The following is a 17,601-nucleotide window of genomic DNA, read 5'->3' as shown; positions in this document are numbered from 1 at the left end:
CAAAAATTCAGAATTCAGCTCATATTGGAAGCAGAAGCCATGTGCTTTAGAAATCTAACTAGAGACTGCAAGTTCCATAGATCATCTACAGTCTTACTCTCACTCTCTACGTCAAAATTGCCAAGCTGCAAAAAAAAAAAAAAGCCAAGCAAGAACAAGTTTCTAAAAACTGTGGCACAGAGAAGCTCTCCTCATGTTAAACAAGAGGAACAGAGAGCACACGTAGGACCAGATAATACTAAAACTCCAATGGCAAAGCAGGCTGAAAAGCAAGAGCTTGACAATAGCATCAGCCCTTGCTCAGCTCTGGAAGCAGCTGCTGAGTTTCACCTGGGACTTTGAGGCACCTGCATGGCACCAGCACCCCAGCAGAAAGTCTCTGAACTGCCATTCAGAACGCTGGGTTTTTAAACCTTATCAGCCAAAATTTGTCAGAGTGCTTTCAGTCCATTTTCAACATGGCTCTACTTTTATGATGCAATTTAATAAAAAGCAGCAGTAAAAATTACCTACTCTGCAAGAACTAAGGCCGCCAACTAAAGCTGAGATTCAAGCGTTAACTACAGTTCCACATGCACAACTATATGTAGTAACTGTAATATGACTACTACTATTAATGTCAACAAAAATGCTTCCCTTCCCTTAGGTTTTGGTTGTTTTTTTGGTTTGTTGTTTTTCTTTGGTTTTTTGTTTGTTTTTGTTGTTTGTTTGTTTTTTGGGTTTTTTGGGGGGATTTTTTTGTTTGTTTTTGGGGAAGGGTTGTTGGGGTTTTTTGTTTGTTTTTTGTGTTTTGGTTTGGTTTTTTTTGTTGTTGTTGTTGCTTGTTTGTTTGCTTTTTTGGTGTTTTTGTTTTGGGTTGTTTTTTTTTTAATATATTTCCAATATATTCCAATTGTGGAAATAAAGGAACTACAATAGTCCAGGTCTAATTATCCCAAACCTGACCCAACCAAACTCTATTACTAGTTGTACATTACAAAGCACTTTACAAAAGCAACTGGTTTTTGGTCACATTTAAAAGAAGCAGAAATCAGGCACGAAGAATATCTGTACTCTTTTTAAGACAGCTGATTTCACCAGAATACTGGGATGCTGAAACTAGTTGTGTTTTCATACTTTGGATTCCAATTCTCTGTGCTGTTACCACTGAAACAACTTTTAAAATAACAAAGATAAGACTATCAATATGGCAGCTGATTATTCACTACATGGCATGGCTTGTTAAATGCTTGGGTTTCAGCCACCACTAGTTACAAAGCATTTATAGACCAGGTTTTGAGGAACCAGCTCTAGCAGAAGATGCCTCTGCACATGGCCATGGCAGGGGAGCTGGAGGTAGATATCTTCAAGGCTCCCTTCAACCCAAACTAATCTAAGATTTTGAGATTTGAAAGAATAATCCAGGCTAGGAAGGAAGAAACTGTTCCATTAGAAGAAGGGTGCTCACACTGTTTCTCCACTGACTACATCTTCTGCCCATGTCAAAACTACATGAGAGAGCATGAAGACAAGTTCTTAAATGCCACCAAATTAATTAAGTATTTTAGAAAAGTGAACTCACGTGCCAACATTTCTTTTCAGAATACACAGGGATTATGTGATTAGAATCCCACTGGCTTGCTGGGAGGATTCAGCAAGATAACTACAAATTACTTAGAGGGCTAGTGTCAAAAGGACTTCTGTACTTATTTAGCCTCTGCTCTAGATTACTGACCCACTTATGAAGAGCTAAGCAGTCCTGCTGTGCAATGCCAACACCCACTCCATCTGTTTGCTTCTGCTTTCTCAGAACCTCCATTAGTCCCATAAGAAGTTGTGTTAATTACCACATGAGCAGCTTTTGTGTAGTACACACAGGATCAGCCTCCCTTAGAGTGCAGTCACCTTGACAAACAGCACAGGAGCAGAATAAACCTGATTCAGCACGATTATCAATGACACACAGTAAGAAATGCAGATTTCTGAGTAGGTGATTTAATACAACTTTTGCTCAAGCTGCTTCTCAGTTTTTCGAAAAGTCTGTGGGAGTTTGGACGCTTTAGGTTTCAATGATGAAAAAGTATACTAAAGTTAAACACTGTATCAAACGCCCTGGAAATCTCCCAGGGGACCAGAAACTTGTGAAACTGCAACTGAAACTTTTTTTTAGGGAATAATGTAACAGTGACAAACAGAAGCATCCCACGACAGTTCTCCATATCTACACCAAATTAAAAGGCAGTAGTAAGTAAAACTAAAGCTAGCTAAAAAAACCAACACACAAAAACCCTCCCCGAGCAGAACAACATTTGGAAAGCTAGCCCAGCTGTCACATCAGAACTGCATCTCAGCAGCTTGGCACCACAAACTTCCTGCTGACTAGTAAGGAAAAAAGTTTCAAATTCAGCATTTTATTATTTATCCCTGCTGATCTGCAGATCTTTAAGACATTCATTAAAGTGGGTCTCAAGCAGTGGTTTCATTAACTTACTAAATCCAAGAACAGAATCTCCAAGAAGTCATTACAGTACTGAGTTGACATTTGTTATTTCTTGGGAATTCAGACTACTGCTGTCAAAATGAAGTAATATCAACAATACAAAACCCAGCTATGAAATTAAAAAATTCTGTATGGCACTGCTGGCAGTCCTGCTATCACCCTGCTCCTTAGTGTCAAAACAATTTTTACATTTAAAATTAAACCCTGTATAATAGCCAACACCACCTGATGAACTTCTCCTGGCTTACAACACAGGAGGAGCAAAATCCAGGTCCAGTTCTTTTTACAGCTGAGTGGAGGACAGAGAACAGCAAGAACTGCTGGTCACAAAATATTTGTATTCCATTTTAAAGAATTATTCATTATGCCCACTTTAGCACAAAAGGTCACGCAAGCATACTCTACGAGTAGACTACAGTCTACTCAAAAATAATGATGTATTAGAATACTGTTTGTATCTCTTAATAAAATTCATTGTAGACAACTGTTTTTCTGAAATAGCAATATCTAGTAGTAATAATAATATAATAAATATAATACTAATAATAATAATATAATAAATAGCTCCAGTATCCCTGCGGGAGTGCTCTATAAAATCCAAGAGCTCTAGAACCTAGGTACACATTTTTATATCAGGTGTGTTTAACTTGTGTCATATGAAACAACTTCCAACTAAGCACATCATCTCAGTCTCTGTAAAGACTCGCTAAACACAGGAAGTCATCTCAAGAAATATAAAACCTTACAGGTTTCAGTCTTAGTCTGCTGATAATACACTAAGACAAGAGAGTACTAGTATTTTTTAATCTATTGTCTCCATCTGGCAACAGGAAGAAAGCAGAAGGGAAAACCAGAAACTTTTGGGTATACTCTAGGGAAGAAAACACAAGCAGAGGGCAGCATTAGAAACAGAAGAAGAACAGAAAATAGAAAAATAAGAATTAAAATAGTCATTTACTGAGGGTACACTCATGACTCTTCCAGACAGCTGTGTCAAATCGAAAACAGAATGCTGAAACCATTATCAGATAACAGCTACAACACATCTGATACATGGAATCATTAGTGACACCAGTCAAATCTAGTTTGCGCTATGATTAATACAAAGTTTAAAAGCAGCTAGGAGGAATGCACTAATACAGAAATGAAGTTCATAAACCAGATGCAGTTCCTCTCCCCTGTAAATAATTTTAGTGTCAAGTGACTTAAGTGCCCAGAAAAGTGAAATCCTCTAACTTTTTCAGGGAAAAACACACCTGTGAAGTGATTTGATACTTCTGTCACATACAATGAGCTTGCCCGGGCACCCCAGTGGGATTTCAGTGCAACATGAATCAAGAGCAGACTGCATTATACTTACAAACACAACCCTTGCTCTCGCACAGCAGTTGCTATGAATTAAGCTGGGAAAGTCAAAGGGGTAGAATGCAAGTTGTTCATCTAAATCTTTATACATATCAGAAGAGCAATTCTAGAAATGCCCCAAGTTATTAAGCAAAAAGTGTTTTCATTAAACAATATCAATAATTACAGTAAATAAACTGGTCTTCAGACAACCTGCCTCCAAAGATAAAATTTCCCTTCAAAAGGGAGAATGGAGGCAGCTTGTACCATTCAAACTAGCAGATACAACTGAAAATAATTAGATTACTGAAGTGTTGACCAAGGAAAAGCTAGTCTTTTGGGATCTTTTAAAGTACAAGTGTTGGCTCAAGCATGCCCCCCTCCCCAAGTATAGACAGGATTATTAAATAAAAGCATAAGGCTACAAACTCAGAGCAGTGTTAAATATCATGAGAATACATACAAACAGGACCCTACACATCAATGAAAACTGAAATGCAACGAAATTGTGACTTCACAAAGCATGTGATTCCATTATAAGCAAGAACCATATTAATCCAACACAGATTTTAAATAATTTTAAAGAAACAAAAGCATGCAACTGTTTTTTAGTCATTTGTTCACAGAAGGTCTGAGCATCCATTTAGTCATTTCCTAAGAGGCTGTAACAATTTCAAACACAGCAGCACTTACCTTGGTATTGTCACACATTTTGTATTGCAATTCTGAGTGGTAATTGCCTTCTCAAGCTCATCCAGCTGTCCTGTTTTCTTTAGCTTCTTGACCAAGCTTTTCACTGCTTTCTCACACCACTTCTCCTCCTGACCATTCTGCTCACCACCACCAGCCCCTGCAGTGCCACCAGCGGATTTTTTCCATCCCAGAAGTCTCTTCACAACCGGTGGAGTGAATGGCAATATGGACATGACTTTCACCAGACAGGACACTCAGCAAGCAATGAACTGGAGATTCCTGCCTGATCCCTGAAAACACAAACCGAAACAAGAGACACGTTAGCACTGAGGTTTCACATGAAACAAACACCTGTCTGCCTTAGGACCTTTCACTGCCAAATGCCACAGGATACTGCATCCCCAAAAAAAATTTGAAAATAAAATAAATAAAATAAAAAAACAACTCAGAAGTAGTCTATATTGCTGTTAGGTTCTTCACCAACAAAGATCAAGTTTGCTGTAGACTCTTCAACAGCTAACACAGCCCAAGATTACCAATGGAATAGAAAATTCATTTTTTCTCAAGTCTTTCCTGACTAAAGCAAACTTCAGCAAGTACAGAAGGTAACTTAAGTCTAGCTTTGTACCTAGGTTAGCTGGTTTAAGTAATTTATTAATATGTTCCCCAAGGGATTGACAAATTGCATACACATATATGCACGTTCTGCAAATCTCCAAATTAATTTAGCAGGTGAAATTGTGTTTGGAAGGCGATTTAGTCATTAGGGCTTGACAGAAACCTTCCAACAGCCAGCCATTTCACAAACATTTTCCCATATTGTCATGTTTTAAATAACTACCTATTTTTTTTCCATGGAGGGATACCAATTTCAAATTCCCCCTAAGTCTAGTAATAAGCCCATTCCCCTGTAAAATTCAATGGTCTGCAGATAATAAATTCTCTCAAATGGCAGTCCTTAAAATCAAGTCTTCCAAAATTCACTAAAGGAACAGCTAAAATCTTAGTTTGTAGGCATCGGGGTAGTAGAACTGTGTTTTCCATTTTAAAAGCCTTTCATTCAGTACAACTACCTGATCAGGATATTAATATAAAATGAAATATTAAAAGGGATGCTGAAACTGGAGCTATGTTTAGCATTCACTGCAATATGCACTTCAAATCATTTAAAAGAGAAATGATAGCCACTTAGAAAAAAGCATCTTGCTTTTGCAGCTTCCATTAGGCTGGGTTTAGGCATTAAAATAAAATACCTGAAATCAACAGGCAGACAGCTGTTAGAAATTGCTCAAGGACATTAATGGTCCTATGGATAGAAGCATAGCTTTGAAGTAAAAAATGATCCTATTTCCAGGCAACAACTGGGTATTTGAACTCCAGAAAGTTCCCGTATTCCCAAGCCGTGTAAGTTAGTTCAGTCAGCTGAAAATACCTTGTTTTAGCTAAAAGCTAACACTCCCTTTCGGCTACTTGATTTGAGCTTTGAGGGCAGCTTACGTGCCTCTCCAACCTGTACAGGCACACTCTCCACATCTATCCAAAATATGCCAACTTCATCTTAGTGAAGTCTCCCACCTGCACAACAGCATGATCCGAGGTACTTCAGACTACAGCATTCATGGCTAATTTATGCCTTGTCACATTTTTGCAGTTTCAGTGAGGGCCAAGTCAACAAACACTAGATTATATTCTACAGGTAATTTAAGTCATAACTTTGCAACTTTCACAAAACAGAACATTCAGTAGGCATGACATTTCAGTTTCAAATAAATTACACCTCCATAAACCAGCTTCTCAGAGCACCCAAAAATATGACTGAAGCAAGCAATGTAGTTTTCTGGAGTCATGGAGACAGAGGTTCTAATTAACAGGGACCCAGATCAACACTGATAATTTTATGCAAGCCATTGAAAATACTTCATCCTAAATCACAGAATCACTGAGTGGTTTGGGAAGGGACTATTAAAAATTATCTTGTTGCACCTTCTGTCATGGGCAGGGACACCTTCTACTATCCCAGGCTGCTCAGAGCTCCATCCATCCTGGCCTGCAACACTTCCAGGGATGGGGCTGCCACAACTTCTCTGGGCATCCTGTGCCAGCACCAAACCACCTTCAGAGGCAAGAATTTCTTCCTTACACCCAATCCAGATCAACCCTCTCTCAGTTTTAAACTGTTGCACATTTTTTGTATGTAGTAAAAAGATAAAACATTCATTTTCACACAGGACTATAAAGAAATTTCTTTCTTCCAGCAACATTAAATTACTACTGAATTGTCCCAAATAACTCCAACTGCACTTTTGCTGAGCATGGCACTGGAGGCCTGGCTACAGCAAACAAGAAAAATTAAACTGAACAGAGAACATTTTTTAATGAAACACTGACTCAGACACTCAAGGTACAGTATCATAAAGAGTCAAGCCAACACAACAGCTTTTTGCCACAGGAAGCTCAGTTCTCCTTCCTTTCCTTCCTGAAGCATCACCACCTCAGCACCACTGCTAATGCTCTTCCACAAAAATTCAGCTAGGTAAGAACAAAAACCCATCAATTTTCTGGGGTTTCTGCCAAGATAGTTCTTTCAAGCTAAAAAGCTGCTCACACATGGTACTGATGTACTACAAAGTGATGTCAGATGAATTACAGGAGTGTGGAAAGATAATTCCAGCCCCAGACTTCAACTGCAGCACTAGTGTTGACTGCATAGCTGGAAATGTGCTTAATTTAAACCATTTATTTTGGTGACAAAGTCAAATTAAGCATCCTGATATGTTCTGAACCATTTGAGGGCCTGGCAGTGAGACACATTAGACCCCTAATGAGTACACCAAGCAGCTCCAAAGATGAAACAGGCAGGCTTGCAGGGCCTCCACTGGTTGAAGAATCACACTCCATTTCTAAAGCAGGCAGCAGCAGCCACTGGGAGCTTTATAAAAATCCTTCAGCCTTTGAGCTGTATGTGAGGCCAGTATTGTGTGCTTCAGAAGCACACACAAGAAATTCAGAAAGACTGAACTAAAAGAGACAACCTCCTTGGCTTTTAAGACTTTGTTTCAAAGAGCAGCAATTGGTGGTATAATATCTGAGTACTAAATTCAGTGCTGACAGATGTAGGCAATCAAGTACCACTATCATTGCTGATCCACACAACAATTCTTATCCTTATCTGAATATTTTCTGTTCTTTAGCTTCAAATTTTACACCTTTCAGTGCTACATAATACTCCTTTGACTGTCAGCCTTATAAAACACAGACTTCAGAAAGGTCTCATTTACCACCAAGGCAGTAAATAGCCTCTTTCTGAGCCTATTCTTCCAGGCCTTCCAAACATTCTCAATGCTTTTATCCAGTTTTTCAGCTTTTTAATACTCCCTGTGATGAGGTACTCAATTTTGCAGTATTCTCTCCCCTAATAATGAAATATAATTTTCTGTATTCTTTGGTGGTTTGTTTTTTCTTTAATAAAGATTTGGCTTTCTGCTTCAAATGCACATTGAGTAACTTAAGTCTTGGAGCACGAAAGAATTTAGAAATTCCATACATTTAATTTGAACTCTCATATTATTTTGACATACTCAGAGGAAAAAAATCTCTTTTCACATTTCCAAATGACTGTAGGCTCAGATCTAACTAATCAGAAATTTCCAGATACCACACTTAATTTTATACAGTTGCCTTACAGATGTGTGCTCATCCAGCTTCTGCAGAAGATGTCAGAAAGCACAAACTGATAAGCTACCTTTACTGATAAGCTGTAAAAAACACCAAAACACCAAGAGAAACATTTAAAGAGCCCTTTCTAACAATGATTTTTGAGTTTAGCAGCTATTCAACAAAAACACAACATACAGCTGCAGACTAGGGAGTCTGGGAGGCTTAAACTAACTTCTTCCTTCTAGCTACTGTTTTGCCATGTCAGTGATTTGCCAGGAGTTATCAATAAGAATTTCAGTAAGTTATTCCAGTAGTGACCCTGTATCTTTCAAAGGGTGAGCAGAGAGAATGTGACACAAGTAGGACAGGACTTCATTCAGCTTAATACTTCAGCTGATTGTGATGAGTACTTACATGAGAGTATTTCACCCAGCTTAATTTATGAAAAAAAAGCCACTCTGCTCCAAGCCTAGAGAAGATAGTGCAAACTGCAAGGCATGAGTGGGCTGAATTATGCACAATTTGGATAAATGGAGATGTAGCGATGAAAAAGCAGCCATGGATGCACCCAGCCTAGTGCTCCAATGCTCCTAAGGTGGCAGAAGGACATGCCACTCAACCTGGCTGTATTCTACAGTCCACTCTCCTCATAATCCTTCAGCAATTTAAACTGTTACAAAATTAAAGGCTACATTGCTACTTACTCTCATCAGAAGCAATTTATGGACCTGCTGCCCACAAATCCATCTAACCGCCTTCTGAACATGCCTTCACAACCTCTTGTGGCAGACTGCACTAGTATTTAACTGCCCACTGTTAAAAGAATTACTTCTAGTAATTTAATTTATTCCCTCCCCAGTTTCAGAAAGTCACTCTTGTTCTACCACTGAAAACTTCGCTGAGAATGAAGAACTACTTGCATTCACCTGGTCTGCAAGCTTCAAAACTCTGTACACTTGAACCACATCCCTCCCTCAAATAAGAGGGCTCTCACCCTCTCATCACAAAGAAACTATCTGAACACACCTCACAGTTTGGGATGTTCCCCTGGACAGAGGCCAAGCCTGAAAGCTTTACTTTTTCCATTAAATTAATTACAAGTATTTGAAGACACTAAGGACTAATCTAAGGACCACAGAAAAAAAACTGTATCAGCCTAACGTTATCTTTGCACTTATCCCTTTGGTCATACTATCCTAAAGCTTCCAACATTATAATTTAAACATAAAGTACAAAGAGAGAAATTGACACCCAATGAGGAACTGGAGATATAAGGCAGAGTGCACATGTCTGCTGCAGAACTTCTGTCAGGTGCTCAAATAAACATAAGGATCCCTAGACCTGCATTGGGTTCTACTGTACCCACCCAAATGGTAACAGAAACACCTTGTTTACACCAATGGGTTTAGGAGTCACTGTTAAAGCTCATTTTTTACCAGAAAATCCCATTTCTAGTCATCAATTATAGCTTTTACCTTCAAATGGATACAGTAATAGAAGAAGGTTGATCTCTTAAAGAACAATAATTGCACACACTGCCGCTGCCAACACTTGCCTTTTGGTAAAAACATTCCTTTAGATTTTTGCCTGGTACACATTCTTCATCCACTAAAAAAATAAAACATGTTCTCTTCCCCAAATGCACACAGAACTCCATCTTTACCAATGCTGCAAGAAACATCTCCATATTGTTAAAATGGCCTCAGATTAACTACATACTGAATATGTAACATCTCCTCTCACTTGGAGTGGTTTTTTTTTCGTGATTCCCTTGTCTTTTACAGCCAGCCTCCTCAAAAAACTGAGTACTCACAGCCTTTGCTGTTAAAAGGAGCTCAGATGTGCTTCACCATCACTCACTCTCTGCACCACGACCCCTTTGCTCTCTTCTGCTGAGGCCCAGTATGGCATGGCCTAAATTTGATCTGTTTTTCCTTCCTGTGTACTGCTTCCAATATCCACTACAAGACACCAAGATTCAGGGACTCTCTGGGTAACTGTAGGGAGATTTTCAAGATCCCTTTCCAAGCTCAACTGTAGTTGAACTAGTAGTGCCAAGTCAGCAGTGTGTTCCACAGCAGAAAACTTCCATTTCAGCCCTTTCCATCCCAAGTCCATCTCTGGACTGTGCCTTCAAACTGTGGCTATGGATACTCAAGGGAGCACTCTCTGTTACCCAGAAAGGTACAGAAGTTTCTTTAGATTGCTGGAACACAGAGAGCATGTGCTGTTACTCCCAACAGATTAAGACTGGAAGAGCTACAAATTGCCTAACTTTGGTGGTATTTGTTTCATCTCTGCCCCCGCAGCATATCTCTGCTCCCTGATGCACACATGTTTCTATAGTTGGTCAAACAGTGTCATAGTTGGCAACTCCTAAAGTCAAAGTTTGAGTCATGTCTACTATTATTCCATTCTACTGTGGTTCTCTGGAACAAGTATTAAATATTAAGCCCATGATCCCAGCAATAACTTAAGCATAAAAGATGAAGAAAACCTTAAGGGCAGCATGCTAGCAGACTAAAACCTTCAAGGGAAATTTTCCTTTCCTGAGTGTCTGGAACATACTATAAACACACTGGTGCTACCAAAAATATCAAGTGATTTCTGGCTAATTTATTCTAAAGCCTTATGCAACATATTTCATATCAGTCTGCTTATTCATCTTAAACTTGAAATAAAGAAATCTGATCTCTCCTGGTTTTACTAGAAGTATTCTGGCTTAGAAGAATTTCATTTGCAATAGTTCTTCTGAAATAAAGAGGACAGAAGTTAAGCTCCTGAGGAAAGAAGATCGAGGAAAATAATTTGTGGTATTTGAGAGAAAGTCTACAAGCTCATTTCCTCCCTATTTTAGTCCCATTTTTGGGATTTTTTAAAGGCAATGTTTTTTTCATTAATCCTGGAATCTGGAAAAGATTCTTTATCAATTTCACCAAGCGCACAATGTGCACCTGTATGCAGTGTCAACTTCAAACTAAAACCAAAGTCAGTCTTTCACACTGGAGATAGAATATGCTCTAGCTTAAGTCACTCAGTGGAAAGGACAAGGGATGTCTATTGCACCCACCACTCCTCCAAAAACTGCCTTTCAAGATTCCAGAGGGGCTAACTCTTTCATTTCCCAAAAACAGATCTGGTTTTGTGATATCTTCCTGAAGAGCCATCACCAGAAAAAGTGATATGGTGCTCATTGTCACCTCCTCATACTCAGAGGTCAGAGTAGGGCAGCATTCCCTTACTGGGGTTTGGGTGTCAGGGTTTGTTTTGGTTTTTCCTTTGGAAGGGGAGCTCAGCCCCACTGAGTAATGGCCTCAGACTCCAGTTTATGTTTTCAACCAATCAGCCCAGTAGAGGAGGTGGCTCTGGAGAGCTCCCACCCCAGGGAGCTCTGGCCAGCAAGACCAAGGTCCCAGCTCTGTTTTGACACAGGCTGATGAAGTCCAAGGCATGATGCTTGTGACCTTGGAGGGAAGGAGGAGCAAAGGGATTTCTTTCTCTGGGCCAGCTTTCGAGTGAGAAACTGAAACATGCCTATACAGAGACTCAATTTACACATATTTTTAAGTTTACCACACTCAAATATTGCAATGCATCTTGAAACTGTACATAACCATACTCACTGAAAACATAGTTACCTATCATGACTGTATATCTCACTCATTCCATGAAGTTTGTTTATGAATCAAATGAGAAAACTCAAATTTCTCATAGATAGAACTAAACAAGCATGACATTGATCTTAAAAAAGCTTGGGAAGCTGGATTTTTCTTCAATTACTAAGGGCTACCTCAAATTGTAGCCAATGGAGTAATGAAAAGGTGTATTGCCGTTAAAAAATTAGCACTCCATCTAACACGTGCATTCATGGCATACTAAAATTGCCTACAACAGGAGACATGAGAAGCAAGAGTTGCTAATTTTATTGACCTTTGATTAAACTACTGGGAGGTCCAATGTATTTTAGCAACTCTCCTAAAACTGCAGAAGAGGAAATCTTCCACAGCTGTAGTTGGCCAATCCACCTGTCTCTACAAAGACACAAAATTCTTCCACTTATTCAGTGTTATGAACATCAGAGTGCTGCTTCTTAAAGCTCAAAGGACATTAACAGCCCCAGAAAAGCAGTGACTGAGCACTCCAAAACACAGCAGTTTAAGCCCTTCTCACCTCATTAATTTTAACTAAAATTTTCCATGTGCAACAGGCAAGTGTCAGCTTCATTATGTTAGAAAATAAATACTCCTGGGCTAAATTTGACAGGAATATTCACAGAGCTGCTATCAGTTACCTAGGTACCTGTTTCAGTTTATAGCTTAGCAGCTCCTCCACTTTGTTAAAGCCCAAACAATTGCATTTAACAATTAGTTAATGCAAGTTCACTTTCAATAGAGGCCTGGAGCTCCTCAGACAAGCCAGCCCCCCACCCCCTAGATAAACAGGGTTCCATTTTGTTATGTATCTGATGTTACTCTCCTATTGCTCCAGGGTTTTAAACCAAGCTCGAGCCCCAGACTAAACTGATGGGAGACTCAGGAGCTCCCCTCTTGCAGTCTCTACTTGGTCTTCCTTCACACTGTGGCTGTCAAACACATAACCAGAGTAAAAAGTCATCTGGAATGAAGGCTTACTGTTTGCAATGGAGTTTCTGTTACTGGAAGTGCAGAGGAATGTTTAGGAAGGTTTTCTGCAGTAGCCAATTTCTTCTAGCCCAGAGAGTATTGAGCACAGGGCTGCCTGTACTCTCCATTCTATTACAAAAACCTAATCCCATCGCATGACCTGCAGCAATTCAATTTAACAAATCAACAATTACAAATATTTTGGCAAAGTAAGCTTAGGTATTGTTTGCCTCTCGGCACAGTTCACAACCAGTTTATGGCTTTATGATAAAAGTCATTAAATCCAATCTGAAAAGCAGAATTTACAGCTCACTTAGCAAGTCAGGCCCATAAATGGATGCTTTCAATTACAGGGCATTTACATGCACAACCATTAAGGCAGCACTGAATACATTTGAAAACTCTGGAATACTTTTTATAATAATTTAAACTTTGTGTCCTGTTCTTTATACAAACAAAACTTAGGAATTTGCTTCATTCTCAAGCAGAGCTCAGATTCATTGTTACCCAGAACGTACTACAAAGCCTGTTCTCCCAGTACTTTTGTGGGAAAGGGATTAGAGAGATGGAAACAAGGTTTGTTTTTTAAAGTTGCCCTCAGTAGCAGGGAGGGTTTTTTGAGCTCCAATAAACTCAATTATATCAACTGGTGCTCAAGACTTCTGAAAGATCAAGTGGAACAGGAAGATGGAGGAGGACCCAGGGAGAGCCTTTCATTTGGAGATTCACTGTGCAATTCCAGGGTATTTGATTTTGTTGGTGAATCTAGCTGCTGGGTGGAAGGAAACAAGGGAACAGTTCAGAGACCCTTTCTTTAACCTCATGTTTTCAATTGTTTCAATCGTCCTGTTCCTTTTACTGTTAAATAGAACCTCAGGAAAGCCAATGAATCCTTCTCCAAGGTTCTATCACACACATCCAGCCTCTTCAACAAAGAAAACTGGATCTTCAAACACTGACACTCCTTTTGTTGGCTGTCTGTGTGTCTGACCCACACAACTGCAGAGCAACAATCAGCTGCCAGGTTACCCTTTTCAACACTCCAATATGCTGCTCAGCATCTGCTCAGACTCATCTTCAAGTGAAAACCACCTTAAACAAGACCCTCCCCTTCCACTTCTAAAAGGCATTCGTAACTAATGTTATCTTTCATCACGATAGTGCTAAGCAAAGGGGGGAAGGGACTTCACAAACACCTCCTTCACTCACACTCTCATCCCCCCCGAATTCATCGGGGCTTGTAAACGTTAGAAGTCTGAAAGCCGTGCCTCAGGACGAGCACACAAACAACCCACTCACGCACCAACACCTCGACAAGGCATGAGAAAATCTAAACAAGCACCCTGGCTCTGCTGGCCTCTCACCTCAGCCAGGGGGTGTTTCTTTTCCAGCCTGGAGAGCAGAGCAAGGAACTAATCAGTGCCTCGCTGCAGAGGCCAGCCCCCACAGAAGTCATGTCACGGATATCAGTTTGAAAGCACAGCTCTCCAGGCTGAGAGAGAACGCTGGGGAAAAGACAAACCTGCTGCTACCTGCGGTCTCCTAGCAAGCTGTCACTACAAACCTTCCGATGGAATCCAACCCCTTCACAGCCCTGGACTGGGACAGCACGAGCTCCACGCACAGGCTGCAGGGTTTCGGAGACACTCGCTTTGGCCAGCCCAGTAAACAAACTTTTTCCTAATGCCATCCCACTGGGAAGCGCCTGAGAAGAGCACAACGCACGTGCTGGGTTTTTCTCAGTCGGAAGCTGTGAGGAACAGCCCAAGAGACACAAGACCAGCCTGCAGCCTGAATCCCAGCTGTTCAACAGCTCTCCACAATCACCACAAGAGCTCTTCACTCATTCACACGCTTTCCTCCCTTCTTTTATTTCCCCAGAGTGAGCACTAAAAGACCACGCTGTATTGCACTTCTCTTCCCCTCCACTCTCCACAAAATGAAAAAAAAAAAAACAACCAAAAAACAAAAAAAAGGAGAAAAACCCAAAACCCTACAAACAGGAACTCCACAACTCTGCAGCAACAACACCAACCACTTGCCCCGACACAGCTTCCCCCGTGCACTTATGGAGACAGATGAGACACGACCAGGTTGTGTTTGTTTACAAACAACACCCAGGAACGGAGCTGCCACAGCTCCTCTGGGCAGCCTGTGCCAGCGCCCCACTACCCTCGCAGGGAGGAATTCCTCCCAGCATCCCACCCACCCCTGCCCTCTGACAACACACGGGCTGCTGCAGCACTAAAGGCGTGAATAAAACCAGCAATCTCGATTCCTGCCTCACGTGGGCTGTGTGTATTTTACACCCTGCAGACAAGCAGAGGGGACGGACAAAAGGGCGAGGCGAGGCCTCGCAATCCCAAACACAAACTCCTCGCCCCACACCGCTCCTAACTTTCCCCTCCAAAACTCCGGGGAGTTTCGCACGCCCAGCCCTGGCCGCACGTCCAGCAGGCACACAGGGCTGCCCTGGGCAGCACCAAGAGCCGGACGCGACGATCCCCGCCGCTCCCTTCCAGCTCGGGATATTCCGCGGACCCCTGCAAGGAAAACACACCGGGGCACGGAGGCAGGGAGCGGGGGAGAGAAGGAGCGGCACAACTTCTTTATTCCTCCCTCCCCTCACCCACACACACACGGGCGGCACAGCGCGGCCCTCCCACCACAGCCCGCGGGTAACGCCGGCGGCAGCGGGATAACCTAAAGCCCGGGTCCCACCACAACAAAAAGGGCGAGGGCGTGAGGGAGGCGCCCCCGGCCCCGCCGGGACCAGGCCCGGACGGTTCCTCACGGCCCGCTCAGCGCCGGCGGAGCGACCCTGCCCACGGGGCAGGACCCTGCGGCCGGCACCCCCCAGCACCCACCGGGAGCCACCAGGATCCGCCGAGAGCCACCGCTCCTTCCCCTCCTTCTTCCTCCTCTCCCCTTCCTTATCCTCCTCCGGCTCCCCGAGTGCTCTGCGGCCGCCGCCTCTTCCCTCAGCGTTACCTCCTCTGAGGGCCCGCCCCCCCGCGCCGCCCCGCCCCCGCCGCTGGGCGGGGAGCCCGCCCATTGGCCGCGTTTATCTTGTCTTTACGGAGCCGCACTGCGATTGGTCCAAAGGTATAATTGGCAGTTCGGATCGCCAATGGAGCGCCCGCAGAGTTAAAAAAAAAGACAAGGGAAGGGGAGTGGAAGAAACAGGCGTGAGGCGAGGGGAGGCGGGTCGAGGTCGCGGTGCTGATTGGTGGGGCGGGCTGTCAGTCACAGCGCGCGCGCCCGCCGCGGGAGGCTGAGCGGGGCTCGCCGGAGGTTCGGATGAGCTGCGGCCGCGCAGCCGCAGTGCGGCGCCCCCGCTCCGTATCCTTCCGCGCGGTGAGAGAGCCGCGAAAGAGTGCATCGTTTCCCGGCGGGAATTGCCGCTGGATCCCGGCTGGGGTCTGCAAGGATGGGCAGGGACACCTGGCTTCCGCCGGCAATAGCGTGACACCACAGCCAGGGCAGCGACCGCCCCCCTGTGCTGGCCCTGCTGAGGCACCTCCAGTGCTGGGACAGCTCTGGGCCCTCAGCACAAGAGAGACACTGAGGGGCTGGAGCGTGTCCAGGGCAGGGAACGGGGCTGGGAAGGGGCTGGAGCCCCAGGAGAGGCTGAGGGAGCTGGGAAGGGGCTGAGCCTGGAGCAAAGGAGGCTCAGGGGGGACCTTGTGGCTCTGCACAGCTCCTGCCAGGAGGGGACAGCCGGGGGGTCGGGCTGTGCTCCAGGGAACAGGGACAGGAGCAGAGGGAACGGCCTCAGGTGAAGCTGAGGTTGGATATTGGGAAATTTCCTTCATGGAAAGGGTTATCCAGCCCTGGCACAGCTGCCCAGAGTGGAGTCTCCATCCCTGTAGGGATTTGAAAGCCGTGTGGATGTGGCATCAGGGGACAGGGGTCAGTGGTGGCCTTGGCAGTGCTGGTGTCACGGGTGGGCTCCCTGGTCGTGGAGGGCTTCTCCAGCCTAAAGGATTTTGCGGTTGTAAATGGATTCAAACTGCCCACAACTCCGTGTCCCATGTGGGGTCGCGAGGTGTGACATGGACACAAGGGAGCCCCGGAGCCTGCCCAGCCTCCCTCTGTGCCTGCGCCCCAAACTCAGGAACTCGTAACACAGCGGGCTCCTTCAATATGTTGGAGCGTTTTTTAGCTGCTGCCTTCAATAGTCTCTGCAAAGCTTTAACCTTATGTTGAGGTAGTGATGAAAGGTAACCAAACTCCTGTGCCCCAGCAGAGGTCCAGGATCACCATAAGGGAATCAGAGCCTGTTTGGGGATCCACCTGTGAAACCCTGGCTGTGCCTGTTTGGGGATCCACCTGTGAAACCCTGGCTGTGCCTGTTTGGGGATCCACCTGTGAAACCCATGGCTGTGCCTGTTTGGGGATCCACCTGTGAAACCCATGGCTGTGCCTGTTTGGGGATCCACCTGTGAAACCCTGGCTGTGCCTGTTTGGGGATCCACCTGTGAAACCCTGGCTGTGCCTGTTTGGGGATCCACCTGTGAAACCCTGGCTGTGCCTGTTTGGGGATCCACCTGTGAAACCCATGGCTGTTGTGCCCCTAGAGACCCTTGCTGTGATGCCCAGCAGGTTCCCTGGGGCTGCTCAGCCTGGAAAAGAGAAGTTTCTGTGGAGACGTCCCAGCACCTTCCAGTATCCAGAAGGGCCCACACGGAAGCCAGAGAGGGGCTCTGTGTCAGGAACTGCAGTGACAGGACAAGGGGGAATGGGTAGAAATTGAAAGAGGGGATCTTTAGGCTAGATCTTAGAAAGAAATTCTTTGCTGAGGGT

General features: G+C 43.6%; 1 protein-coding gene across 3 annotated transcripts in view; it reads right to left on the bottom strand.

The window, feature by feature from the left end:
* Window positions 1–15,800, bottom strand: part of SMAD2 (SMAD family member 2) — a 50,234-nt gene extending 34,434 nt beyond the window's left edge. For 2 of the 3 annotated variants that reach the window (XM_064403310.1, XM_064403312.1), the window contains exons 1-2: window positions 15,663–15,800; window positions 4,517–4,806 (exon numbers count right to left, since the gene is read on the bottom strand). In XM_064403310.1, the coding sequence (XP_064259380.1) occupies window positions 4,517–4,749 (233 nt within the window). In that variant the 5' untranslated portion in view covers window positions 4,750–4,806; window positions 15,663–15,800. Of the gene's footprint in view, window positions 1–4,516; window positions 4,807–14,159; window positions 14,310–15,662 lie in introns of those variants that run through there. The other variant, XM_064403311.1, reaches the window with a different exon arrangement.
* Between the last annotated feature and the right edge of the window lie 1,801 nt (window positions 15,801–17,601).

This window comes from Passer domesticus, chromosome Z (genome assembly GCF_036417665.1).
Source record: "Passer domesticus isolate bPasDom1 chromosome Z, bPasDom1.hap1, whole genome shotgun sequence".
Classification (NCBI taxonomy): Eukaryota; Metazoa; Chordata; class Aves; order Passeriformes; family Passeridae; genus Passer; species Passer domesticus.
Note: the sequence above shows the minus strand (reverse complement) of the source record. Positions and strands in the feature narration are given on the sequence as shown.